A 14271-nucleotide genomic window follows, 5' to 3' on the forward strand; every position below is an offset into this window, starting at 1 on the left:
TATAATAGGACATGGTCACGCAGCACCAGGCGGAGTGGGGAGCTCCTTTGCATCCTGGGAGCTCTTTTCATGACATCAGAGCAGTTTGGGATATTTACTCTTCTAACAACCAGACTTGGGAAATAGTGTATCTGTTAACTGCTGCAGAGCTAGCAAAGGGAATGCAAAACATAGTCTTCTCTGTTGATCTGATAAAAATGGTGTGGAATGAATTTAGTTTTTTAAACGTATTGTTGGTTGATTGCTGAATGTTAGTTTAAAATAATATACATCAGATGCTTTCTACTGGATTATAACTATTTTAAGGTCAGGCATATTTTGGCCCTAAACACTTTGACCTTCTGCCTCAACCCTAAGATCTGCAAAGATTGAACAAATTCCTGATTTCACTTCAGACATTAAATCTTTGACTCTTTCTTAATACTTGTAGATCAAGAAATCCTGCGCAAGTTAGAAAAAGAGAAAATTCTGGTGTTTACGCCATCCCGTCGTGTGCAGGGGAGAAGGGTGGTATGCTATGATGACAGATTCATAGTGAAGCTGGCCTTTGAGTCAGATGGTATCATTGTGTCTAATGATAACTACAGGGATCTAGCTAATGAAAAGCCAGAATGGAAGAAGTTCATAGATGAGCGATTGTTGATGTATTCATTTGTCAATGACAAGTAAGTAATCTTGATTTTGAACCACTTGTTAGAAAACTAATGGCAAAAAGGGCACTTCGAGGGCTTCCATTAACATGTTAAATTCCATCAAAATTATTAGCTGCACATGAGAAAATAAAAGGATGTTGTAGTTCCAGGTACTGCTCCTAATCTTCTGAACCTTCAAACTCTGCTTTTTGCCAATGTGCTCCATAACGGTAATAACCACTATCAAAATGTGGTATTTAAACTTTTCCCACCTGTCTTGGAAAGAACCCAAAGATTGAAAAAGGATTAGACTACTTACTGGACCCATGAATTTCACAGGATGCTCAGATACTTTGTATATTGAGTGTATACCATAGTATTGCTTTGGCTGTTCTGTGAACAAAAAAGAATCTTTAGTCATTTCTAAGACCGGCAAGCCTGACTTCAGTACCGGGCAAACTAGTTGAAACCACAATTAAGAACAGAATTGTCAGACACATAGATGAACATAATTTGTTGGGAAAGAGTCAACATGGTTTTTGTAAAGAGAAATCATGCCTCCCCAATTTACTAGAATTCTTTGAGGGGGTCAATAAGCATGTGAATATGGTATACTTAAATTTTCAGAAAGCCTTTGACAAGGTCCCTCACCAAAGGCTCTTAAGCAAAGTAAGCTGTCATGGGATAAAAGGGGAGGTCCTCTCATAGATTGGTAACTGGTTAAAAGATGGGAAACAAAGGGAAGGAATAAATGGTCAGGTTTCAGAATGGAGAGAGGTAAACAGTGGTGTCCCCCAGGTGCCTATACTGGGACCAGTCCTATTCAACATATTCATAAACGATCTGGAAAAGGGGGTAAACAGTAAGGTGGCAAAATTTGCAGATTATACAAAACTTCTTAGGGTTCAGAAAAGAACTAGATATGTTAATGGAGGATAGGTCCATCAATTGTTAGCAAGAAGGGCAGGAATGGTGTCCCTAGCCTCTGTTTGCAAGAAGTTGGGAATGGGCAACAGGGGATGTATCACTTGATGATTACCTGTTCTGTTCATTCCCTCTGGGGCACCTGGCATTGGCCGCTGTAGGAAGACAGGATACTGGGCTAGATGGACCTTTGATATGACCCAGAATGACCGTTCTTATGTACTCAAGATAGTTAGGCCCAAAGCAGACTGCAAAGAGTTACAAAAGGATCTCACAAAACTGAGTGACTGGACAATGAAATGGCAGATGAAATTCAATGTTGATAAATGCAAAGTAATGCACATTGGAAAACAATCCCAACTATACATTTAAAATGGTGTTACCTAGCTATAAAATTAGCTGTTACCACTGAAGAAAAAGATCTTGCAGACATTGTGGATAGTTCTCTGAAAACATCTACTCAATGTGCAGTGGCAGTCAAAAAAGCTAACAACGTTGGGGATCATTAAGAAAGGGATAGATAATAAGACAAAAAATATCAGATTGCCTCTATATAAATCCATGGTACGCCGACATCTTGAATACTGTGTGCAGGTGTGTTCGTTCCATCTCAAAAAAGATATATTGGAATTGGAAAAGGTTCAGAAAAGGACAACAAAAATGATTAGAGGTATGGAACAGCTTTCATATGAGGAGAGAGTAAGAAGATTGGGACTTTTCATCTTGGAAAAGAGACGACTAAGGGGGATTATGATTGAGGTCTATAAAATCATGACTGGTGTGGAGAAAGTAAATAAGGAAGTGTTTTTTACTCTCTCTTAACATAAGAACTAGGGGCCACGAAATTAATAGGCAGCAGATTTAAAACAAAAGGAAGTATTTCTTTGCACAACGCAAAGTCAACCTGTAGAACTCCTTGCCAGAGGATGTAGTGAAGGCCAAGACTATAACAGGGTTCAAAAAAGAACTAGATGAATTAATGGAGGATAAGTCCATCAGTGGCTATTACCCAGGATGGGCAGGGATGGTATCCCTGGCCTCTGTTTGCCAGAAGCTGGGAATGGGCAACAGGGGATGGATCACTTGATAATTACCTGTTCTGTTCATTCCCTCTGGGGCATCTGGCATTGGCCATTGTCGGAATGCAGGATACTGGGCTAGATGGACCTTTGGTCTGACCCAGTATGGCCTTTCTTATGTTTAAGACAAAAAAAAATTAACCCTTTAATTTTTAAATTAGGGCATTTCAACACAGGAAGGTTAATCCTGAACAAGGTAGGGTGTGAATTTTAAAATTGGTTAAATAATTAACTCCATGAGTGGAGACTCTTTTTTTTTCCAGAATAAAGGTGCCACTTTGAGTTAATCAGGACAATCTCTTCTGGAATAACTCCCCTTAGCCACCTAAATAGAAGTGGCATAAATTTAAAATATGCATACCACCTACAGCTCCTGTTGACCCCAGTGGAAGTGTAGGGGTTGCTCAGAACTTCGAACAATCAGGCCATTTCTGTTACGTGCTTAAATATTGATGTAGGCACTCAATTTTAGCCTGTACTTTTTGGCCTGTACTTCTGTCTATAGGGCATTGTTGTGATATGCTGCATAGTTCTGCAGATTGTAAAACAACTTGCAGGACAGCCAGGGAGTACATTTTGGGATTTTTTTTTTCCCTGACAAGCAGATGCTGTAGTGCAGAAGCAGTCTTTCGAAACTACACTTTGGAGCTAAATCATTTGTTGAATAGTCCTGATTTGACAACTTCCTCTTGGTTGCAAAATGTGGATTTTCTTTGTTAAACTTTTTCCTTGAAAATGTTTACTACTTTAGAATAAAGCTGATATAATGTATGACAGGTAAATTGCAATGGGTAGTCCACAGCTATAATTAGTTGTAACAGGAACATGAAAATGAAACGTGGTGGTCAGTTCTTTTATGCTTTTGTTGTATGTTATAGGTTCATGCCTCCTGATGATCCTCTTGGCCGTCATGGCCCAAGCCTTGACAATTTTCTAAGGAAGAAACCTATTGTACCGGAACATAAGAAGCAACCATGTCCATATGGTAACTTGATTTAAATGCATGATTTATTGTATCATGTGGCAAATTGCTAGCACTACTATGATGAGTCTCACGCTTTCTCTTCTGGGGTGGGGGTGGGGGTTCAGGGCACCTTTTCTTGCCCCTAAACTGTGGTATTAACTGCCCCACTAGTGTCCTAGAGGAGGGGAGTGGAGAGGGAGGGACCCGGGCCCACCTTCTACTCCAGGTTCCAGCTCAGAGGCCCTAGGGATAGTGGTAAACCACTAGAACTAGCAGTTCCTTCCCCATGGCTACTTCCCTTCCTGCCCTTCAGCTTGTGGGGCTTCCTGCCCTCCCTCTGCACAAATCAGGTGTCCCTTTACCTAGGGTCTTGGTGGTTTTAGCCCACCGCAGCACTTCTCCAAACTCTCCTCTGCTTCCCTCCAAACTGCTCTCTGCTCCAATGCTAATCCACTCTGCTTTAGCTCCTCCTCTTGTCTGATTGAAGCAGGAAGTTTTTATCATGTGACTGGCTTCAGGTGCTTTAATTGGCTTCAGGTGCTTTAGTTAACTTATAGCAAACTTTCTTCCCTCTACAGGGAATAAGGCTCCCTTCTAACACTCTCCTGCGACCCTCTGGCCATGCTGTATCACATAGGTTAGGTATAAAGGGCAAACTGCTTCCTTTCTTTATAGCTGTGCCAATAAAAGTAAGACTTTTTTACAGAGCTATCTTATATTGACAATGACTGAAATCCTGACTCTGTTGAAGTCGATGGGAGTTTTCCTATGGATTTCAGTGGAGCCAAGATTTCTGCTGACATCTTATTCATTTATCAGTTGGAAAAGATCCGATGAAGTGAGCTGTAGTTCACGAAAGCTTATGCTCTAATAAATGTTAGTCTCTAAGGTGCCACAAGTACTCCTTTTCTTTTTGCGGATACAGACTAACATGGCTGCTACTCTGAAACTTGGAAAAGAACGTATTAGTGTTTGAATCTACCACTTAAACTAAAGAAATAACTTCATTCGCCATCAATAAGTACCAGGCTGTTAGTTACTGGGGCCAGCCACTACAAGGAGATATAAGAAAAGGAGTACTTGTGGCACCTTAGAGACTAACAAATTTATTAGAGCATAAGCTTTCGTGAGCTACAGCTCACTTCATCGGATGCATTCGGTCATTGAATGCATCCGATGAAGTGAGCTGTAGCTCACGAAAGCTTATGCTCTAATAAATTTGTTAGTCTCTAAGGTGCCACAAGTACTCCTTTTCTTTTTGCGAATACAGACTAACACGGCTGCTACTCTACAAGGAGATATGTTCACATTGACTAAGCCAGTATATTACGTACTCTTCCTGCAAGGCAAGATAGACATGGTCATCTAAGGTGCAGAAGAGATTTTAGTCTGATTTGGGGAACCATAATGTCAATGTGTATGGCCACAGTGCATTATAAAGTGATACCCCAGATGGAACTTGAACTTCCTTGGCCTTCAGACACTCAGGACAAGTTAGTATAATGTGGAAATATGTAATACATTAGCTTTTTGGCTGTGATCATGACCCCACTGTTGCAGATCCACAGGATTGGTGCTATGCCCACAACTTTAGAATAGTCTTTGGAGGAACCCCTTTGATGGGCCCAACCCCACAGGAGTCTCACTCTTCTTTCAAGGTAGGCCATACAGCCTCACCACCTCCTTAGGCTGAAACCCTGGACTTCAGCACTCCTCCTTCACACCATGTGCTTTGCTCAGTGTGCCCAACTGTGACAGACTGCTGTCAGAAACTTGTATGCTCTTCGGGGATTAAAACACATCACCAAACATTTACAGGGACACTCAAGCAGTGTTTTCAAAACAGTAAGGTTTACTAGTCAACTGGAACACAGCACAGAAAATCCTTAGCGCAGCCCAGAGCCCCAGCCAAGCTGTAGTGAACTCCGTTTTCAGGCTGTGTGTGTCTGTCCGACCTTCTCAATTAGTTCCCAAGTGAGAGCTCCCAAACTTCTTCCAGAGCTCATGCTTATCTTCCACCTGACTTCTTCCTGTCCTTTGTTCTTGAGCTGGGGCCTCTACTCACCTTTGCTGCTGAGAGTGTTACATCGTCTCTCTAGACCCCTTGTTGGTTTCAGCAAGTTCTTTAATGACTGTCTTCATTCCCCCAGACAGGGAAGTGACACCATAAGAGATGTTATGTGATCAACATAGGAGATACCAATGTATCTTAGCCTTCCCTGAGAGCAAACTTAGCATCGTCGTGTGTCGTCCCCCATTCTCCTCCCCTCTCCCCACCCACTGGGTAGCCATGCAACTTATAGGGGAAACTGAGGCACACGTGGATGGGAAATTAAAAAAAATCCCATTTCAAGAACATCCTCCTACATGCTAAAAAATGACTCCTTCAGCTCAAATATTAGCAGCTTATGCTTCTGGTGCCAGGGTTTACTGGTTTGATCACCCTGACAACCATGAGGTCTATATGCATGAAGACTGATTATTACAATGCATAATGTTTAGTTCAGCTCATTGGTGATACTTCATGGAAGACTTTTTTTTCTTTTAAATTAAATGAATTTAAAATGTAAAGGTTGTGCATATTACTTAGAAGTAGGCAGAAAATTACATTTTGGAGGGGTAAAAAAGGTGGAGTTCAAAACCATAGATCTCAAATGAAAGCAAGATTGGACTCCACATAATCCTCAGTTTAGGAGAACAGAGGATTAGAAAGTGGGAGCGTAAGAGGGATGTTTCAGGACAGAACTGAGATACATTGGCAGTCTGCTTGCACTGTCTCAAGCTAGTGCTATATAGGTCCTTTACCTTCTTGAACATTGCCACAATCTTTTCCACAGAGCAAGAAAGTCGGTTTCAAAGCCTCACTTCGGGGACACACACACACACACACACACACACACACACACACACACACACACACACAGAGAGAGAGTTGAAAAATCATTTCAGTTCACCCACAAATTTTAAAAAGTTGAGAGCTTCCAATTCAAATGGCTAAATAATTTTGTTTTGTTTTCTTTTTTTTTTTTTTTACCACAAATTGTATGACTTTTAATAGGAAAGAAATGTACCTATGGACACAAATGCAAATACTACCACCCAGAAAGAGGAAATCAACCTCAGCGGTCTGTAGCTGATGAACTTCGAGCCATGTCTAGAAGCACAGCTGCCAAAGCTGCAAGTGAAGGAGGAGGACTGGTAAAAAGCAACAGTGTTCCTTGTAGCACTAAGATTGATGGCACTTCTGATCTCAAACGTGCTGCTCCAAAGAGGCAATCAGATCCTAGTATAAGGACTCAAGTCTACCAAGACTTGGAGGAAAAGCTTCCCACCAAAAACAAATTGGAAACCAGGTCTGTTCCTTCTTTAGTTAGTATACCGAATTCTTCAGTTGTAAAACCCCAAAGTACTGCACCTTTAAGCAACGGCCTTCCATCCGGGGTTCATTTCCCACCTCAGGATCAAAGACTACAGGGACAATATCCTCCAATGATGATGGCAACCAAAAATCATGGAACGCCAATGTCTTATGACCAGTATCCAAAATGTGAGTCTCCTGTGGATGTAGGCTACTACTCTATGCTGAACGCTTATTCAAATCTAAGTATGTCTGGTCCACGCAGTCCTGAAAGACGTTTCTCCTTAGACACAGATTATAGGATTAGCTCTGTAGCTTCTGATTGTAGCAGTGAAGGTAGTATGAGCTGTGGTAGTAGCGATTCCTATGTGGGTTACAATGATCGGTCTTACATGAGTTCACCTGACCCACAATTAGAAGAGAACTTAAAGTGCCAACACGTGCACCCACATAGCCGCCTTAATTCACAGCCCTTCCTGCAGAGTTACCATGATCCTTTAACAAGAGTGCAAAGTTACAGTCATGAAGAACCAAAGCATCATCACAAACCTCCTACTCCATACATGTCTGTACATCTACAGCATTCTACAGTTGGTGCTCGTTCTAGTTGCCCTAATGACTACTCTGCTCTTCAAAGTTTGCAACATTCAAAGACCATGCATCTGGGGAGGGCCCTTGTATCCACAAGAATAGATAGCATTTCAGACTCACGTTTATATGATAATTCTCCATTAAGACAAAGAAAGCCTTATTCCAGCCAAGATGGGCTTGGAAGTTGGGATAGGCAGAGTTATGGGATTGATGCATACGGCTATCGTCAGACTTACTCCTTGCCTAGTAACCCAACTCAGCCATGTTACGAGCAGTTCGCCTTCCAAAGTTTACCTGAGCAGCAAGACCAGACTTGGTGCATACCTTACTGTGGAATCCCTCAAGACCCTCCAAGGTATCAGGACACACGGGAGAAGGTTTATATAAACTTATGCAATATCTTCCCTCCTGATCTTGTGAGAATTGTTATGAAAAGGAATCCTCACATGACAGATGCTCAGCAACTTGCTGCAGCCATTTTAGTGGAAAAATCCCAGCTAGGTTATTGAAAGATGATGATGCATCTTTGTGGTGTATAGTAGTTTTCAGTTCAGCTCTAATGCTGAGGGCGGTTTGCTACAATAGCATATGTGATCTCCTTCTCAGCAAGGAGATTATATAGTAATCCATTTATGTGAAAATACAGTATCATGGAATCTCTATGTATAGCCCCATGCATTGGAAGTAACAGGTTTGTTTTACATACTAACTTGAAATTTTTAAATGGTTTTAAGCTACGTTCATGACTGAAATCTTTCCAGTCTAAGTTTAATATGTGTGTGTATATGTTATCTGTGGTCTCCGGTAATAATCTTTGGTGCATCAGGGGTTTATATGCAGCACTTTCTATCTCTTTGTTACATGTTTTATTAACTTACTGGATGTGTGTCCTCAGCTGCAAGGCATTAAAAGAATCTACAGAAAGTTGAAAGAATTTTAATAGACCTGGCAAACAATTTTCAAACCAAGCTTAATTTGAACTTTTAACAGCAATTAATTTATTATTATTATTATTTATTTATTTTGTGGACTTCTTTGTGCTATAATCATTTATTTATAGAAAACAAAGGTTTACTATGGCACTGACTTTATTTTTTAAATAAAATATTAAGTTACCAGTTAAAGTTGAAATGGGTAACGGTATATTAGTAATTTACAGTATAGCACTTTTCATTGCTCTTTTAAGAATAGTTTTTAATTATTTGATTCAGTTGGTTTAGTAAGAGCAGATGCAATCAAAAGTAAAGGAACTCATTTCCATTACTTTTCGGATAAGGCAAAGCCTGGTGGTCTGATTTGCAAAGATGCTGAGCATATGCAACTCCCTTTGAACCCAGTAAAAGCTGCAGCTGCTCAGAACTGCCTAAAATCAGGCCATGAATGTTTCAGTTCAGATACGTTGTTATCCAACTCTTTTGTGTGCTTCTGGTCAGTAGAAATGGAACTGAAAGTTTAGGATTCTATGAAATTGTTTTATATGCGTCTTTTTTATTATTTGTATTTGTGCACAGGTATACTGGATAAAATATGCTTTTTCATAAAATATTTACCTGTTTTTTAAATGAATCCAAGTATTCTCAATGCAGGTTTTGTATTTAAGATATGTTCAATTTTCTTGCTATTTATCAAGGCTGGCCTGAGAAGGTTGTATGTGTTGAGGATATGCAACATTTATTAACTGCACTATGGTAATGGTATTGTAGCTGAAAATGATAACTTAAACCTTTTTGTAAGATACTGTATATGTTCCAGAAGTTAGTTTTTGGCCTGTTGTATTATGTAGGCCTAATTCTTGCCACAAATAGTATAACTGTAGAAACAGATTAAAATAGTCTGTTCTAGTATTAGTAAGGGATATTTCTGGTTTTAAGACATGGGTTTTACTATTGCTTCAAACTTTTTTTTTATACAGGGTTTGCAATCCTTGACAGAGGGCTGTATTTACATGAAGTAGTCAGTTGCCTATAGTTTTAGGATTCCATATAGAGTAACGTTGTTCATTGTTAGTTCACTGGTTTACAATATAATTGATGATGATTTTGATACACTTGCTGCAATTTAAAGTAAGGCCCCGAAGAACCAGAAAGTACCTATACAGTTGATACAAATTGTATCTTTTTTTTTTTAACTGAGAACTATTTTGATTTGTAGATCTAGTTAAAACACAAATGTGTAACTATAATTAGAATTTTGGGCAACATTTTATCCCTTATTTAAAACAATAGATTTCAATCTAGTATAGAGTTAGACAAATAAAAATACAGTAATTTTTTTAGATAAGTGTCTCAATTTTATATTTTTATAATTTTGTTTTTAAAAAAGCTATTGGCATTTTCTTCCTTCTAAAACATACCTAGTGTGAACTTACTAAAATAAAGGTAAAATGCTGCCTGAAAATAATGTCCAAGCACCTTTTGAATAGGAAAACATTTTCACTACTTGTGTGACACTGTGTGTTGCAAGAAGTAGGATTAGGGTATACAGTAAATGCTTCTAAAAAGCATTGAGCTTATAGACTTATTCAATAATCTGAACCATGTTCAGCAAACTTAATTCAGGAAGTGTTCTTCTCTACAGCTTTTACTGTTGATTTTTTTGAGGTGGGATCTGCATTCATGTGTCCCTTGTAACTCAATACAGGTGGTGCTGTACATAAGCTATCCTGAGTTGTTTAGGGGGAGAACCTGTTTACCTGTGACAGTATTTTTCCCCTTGGTTTTGTTGGTCACTATCTGTAGAACATGTTTTAATGTAGAGGCTAGTAAAGTGCTGACACTGAGGTTATAAACAGTGAGTCTTGTCTTAGTTGTACACTAAGATATTTTTTTAAAATCAAATTACACTTTTAAGTAGTACACCATAGTGTAGGTGCATCTGTTTTAATAATGATTATACTAGTGTTTTGTCTTTAATGCATTTCTACATTTATATTTGTATGTATGAATTAACTGCTACCAAAAGCGAATTCCTTTAAACATTTGAAGAGATATGTATGTAATAGATGCATTTCATTTTTTTTATTTTTTTCAGTCAGAATGTCTCCTAATATATGTAGCAATTTGACGTATAATATTAAATTTTATTAAAATGGTGAGAGGAGTAACATAGCACTGTATGCTGCAGTGCACAGATAAGAGCTATCAGCATTGGATGCTTCCTTGTATATTTAATACAGTATTGAATCATTTTAAAGCAAGTTGATTGCTAGAAGCATTCTTATACCATGTCAAATTGTGCTTTGTCCTAAAGCACTAAAATTGCTTTACAAAATGTAAGAACAGAAGTTATTTGGCAGCTTTTAATATTGTGCAATGATATGCTAGTTAAATTCAAGCTTTGTTACACTGTGCGAAGGAAAATTACTGCTGACAAAATATTGCCCATTGGTATTTCTCTCTTTGTGAGTAATAAAAAGCAAATGAGTAATATCTTCCATGAGCTCATCATTCTGGAAGAGTTCACTCTAGATATTTAGAGAGATGACACACCAGTATGTATAGGACACTGATAATACTGGTGAAACTTTACATTTGATTTATATTAAATGCATTGATGCAAATAGTATAACTGTAAAATAAGGTGTGATTTATATATATTTAAGAAGTCAAACTGGGCTATTGACTACTTGCCTTTGCTCAGTTTGAGTAAAATGGCTTTCATTTATGGATAAAGTATTCCAAGAAAAACCTTACACCACCATTAAAGAGAGGGGAACGTTTTACTTTGTCTGCAGTATTTTTAGGAGAATTATTTTGATGTATTTACCATAAATTATGTATTTTAAAAATACAACACTCTACTTTTATAGATGTACAGTATTTTATATGGTACACATATTTCCATAATACATCCACTCACAACTTTCATTTATCTAGCTAGATTGTCAATATTATCTTTTTAAACACATCTCAAAGATACCTTTTTTAATGAGTTAAATGTGCATGGGCAGTTCTTTTCCCCCTAGTGTTTTAACTTCAGTGAAATAACACCAAGACTGAGTTTGGCCCATATTTTATATCAAAGCCAGTCTTAACCACTGTTCCCACTGTGTAGGATTTTAAAAAAATTCTTCCTTTTATCTTTAAATCTCAGTTACCACCAACTACTATTCTTCTGAGGTAAGATCTTGTCTTTGCAGGTAACTTCTTTTGTCCACTATGTCTAAATTAAAAAAACAGACTAAACCCTAGCAATTCTGATGGCAGAGCTGAAAGTTTCACATTCAGCCAAATAAAATATTGTTCGGGTTTAGGGTGACTGCAGGTGGCACTCCCACTTGAAGGTCAGGAAGGTGAATTGTTCCTATGTTTTTGGCCCTTCTTGGAAGGTGTGAGTGGATATACAAAGAGAAGAGGGGAATTGGGCCTTGGGGGTAGGAGAAGAATATCATCTAAAAATAAAGATGTGGATGAAAACAAGAGTATCTTATTTAGTCAAACCTAAAACCCTGCGGCCTTTACTTTAGGAAAGTGACAGACTTATGAAGAAGCATTCTTGGCTGGGATGGTGGACGTGAAGGTTTTCAAGTCTAGGCACCACTATCTCCACAGTAAACAATTACCAGAACATTTGTCAGGTGAAGACTTGAGCAAGATGTTTTTGGTGTATTAGGACTGAAATTCTGACACACAGCTGCTATAATATCAAATGTTTAAAAAAATACCCAATTGACTTAATATCGCTATCAGACAGGTATAATACTGTGCAATTAAGAGACCATTTTTAAAAAAAAAACTTAGTTTAGATGTTTTTTGATTTACAATGTAAGTAAGTTATTATTGTTAATTTATTACTTGCATTATAAAGATGATGTGGAATACTTTATTACTATAGAAGAAAAATATCAAAACAAAGCAAATTTATTGATTAAAGCAAAGATGTCCTTAATGGCCATGTTTTTGTTTTAAAGAGTTACGGTTTTTTAAATGTTGGATCTCACATTTTATGTATTTTGTAAATTAGAAAAAATGGAAGCCATAGTATAGCATAAGAATTTTATCTGAATTATATAAAATACACATAGACATTGTTTAGCTTGAATATGTAAATAATTCTATAGTAATCCATTTTAAATAACTGTTCTAACTAAAACTTTCCTAGACAACTACGCTTATATCTAGACTTTACGTTCATGTCTGTGGGAAAAGTTTCACTTATGCTCATCCTAAGACTTAATCAGCAACTGGTGTTCTGATGATCTAATCATGTATATCTCTGGGCAGTCTGTGCACATGTGAAACGTACTCCTGTCTATACTTCTTTGCAGTGCATTACAAACCTTTATTTTTTGTATATAAAATACACAGTAGCAGTGTATAAAGATTGCTACCAAATTATAGTGAATTTAGTTAGTAACTGTAGAATGCTATACATAGTTTTGCTGTCTCTGAATTTCAATTCTTAGTGTTCACAGGTTTTTTTAATTGTATTCTACTATATCTATGTGTTAATGATCTAAGTTAAAATTGTTATGCCCTCTTTAAAGTGTGAAAAGCTTGGCCTTTGTTCCCAAGAGATTTTTTTCATTCCTCATTTAGTCTTTTGTAATAATTTGAGACCCCAATCCTGCAAAAATGTATGCATATGTCTAACCTTAAACACATGAGTAATCTCATTCATTTCAATGGAACCACTCCCAGGTTTACAGCTAGGCATGGGCATAAGTGTTTGTAAGATTGGGGCCTGAGTATATTTTAGACTGAAACCTGGTGAACCTTTTAACATGTAGGATCAAATTCTCTGCTTTTATAAATGGGTGAAACGGCACTAAGACCAGCAGAGAATTTGTCCAACACTGCACATGTTCTAATGATTAAAATGCAGACAGATATTTCCATCTAACAATTTGTCCAGATTCTTCTTCACACCACGTAATCTATTTTCAACCACACAATCTTTTTTTCATTTTGTAAGGCAACTTTTTTTCTCAGATGAAGTATAATTTAACATTTTAAAAAAAATTGAGTGGGATTCTTAATGAGACTGACATCTTAAAAAAAAAAAAAAAAAAAAAAGTTTCAACAAAATACAAAAATGCATACCTAGCGGCATGAGACATGATCTGGGGGGTGTGTGTGTGTGTGTGTGTGTGTGTCTCACACACACACCTACCTACCTACCTACCTAATATTGATGTCCCCTCTGGCAGAAAGAGTGCCAGAGAACAGTTTGGACCACCTAATACACTTTTTACTCTCTCCCTTTGCTGGCTGTTGTGTACTACTTCTGTGATGTGACTGTTCACATCTGTTAGCAGTATTTTAGACCTTAAGAAAAACCATTGCAAAGCATGTACATGAATTCTTATATTAGAGGAAAAAATAAAGATACCTTTTTCTCACAATTGGATTGTTTTTGTTTCATATAAGACAACCTTGCTAGAGCAACACACAAAAGCTAGGAATGAAATGTATAAGTGTCATTCATAACCATACAATAAAAACTTCTTCCTTGAGCTTGGTATAGCTAATAAAATTCAGTACAGCTAAAAAAAGCATTTTAGATGCATAATAGGTTCATGGACTGTCAAATCAGTCTTAGAGGTCATTTCTGTTTCATTGATTTAACTCTTATCCCCATGGCATATATTTTTAATTTCCCTAATACAGAAAATCCAGGCAGTTAAATGGGATTGTCAGTAATTTATCAGCAGAATTTGTATTAGAGACTCTGTATGAACAGACCTTGACTTCTTTCAAAGACTGCCATCAATCTGGTTTTTTT

At 37.6% G+C, this 14271-nt stretch overlaps 1 protein-coding gene across 4 annotated transcripts in view; it reads left to right on the forward strand.

The window, feature by feature from the left end:
- Positions 1–13889, forward strand: part of ZC3H12C (zinc finger CCCH-type containing 12C) — a 60232-nt gene extending 46343 nt beyond the window's left edge. For all 4 annotated transcript variants that reach the window (XM_043504232.1, XM_038369409.2, XM_038369398.2 and 1 more), the window contains 3 exons: positions 431–665; positions 3514–3620; positions 6658–13889. In XM_043504232.1, coding sequence (XP_043360167.1) covers positions 431–665; positions 3514–3620; positions 6658–8057 — 1742 coding nt within the window. In that variant the 3' untranslated portion in view covers positions 8058–13889. The remainder of the gene's footprint in view (positions 1–430; positions 666–3513; positions 3621–6657) is intronic.
- Positions 13890–14271: the final 382 nt, after the last annotated feature.

The sequence above is a fragment of the Dermochelys coriacea genome, chromosome 1, assembly GCF_009764565.3.
Source record: "Dermochelys coriacea isolate rDerCor1 chromosome 1, rDerCor1.pri.v4, whole genome shotgun sequence".
NCBI classification, from domain to species: domain Eukaryota; kingdom Metazoa; phylum Chordata; order Testudines; family Dermochelyidae; genus Dermochelys; species Dermochelys coriacea.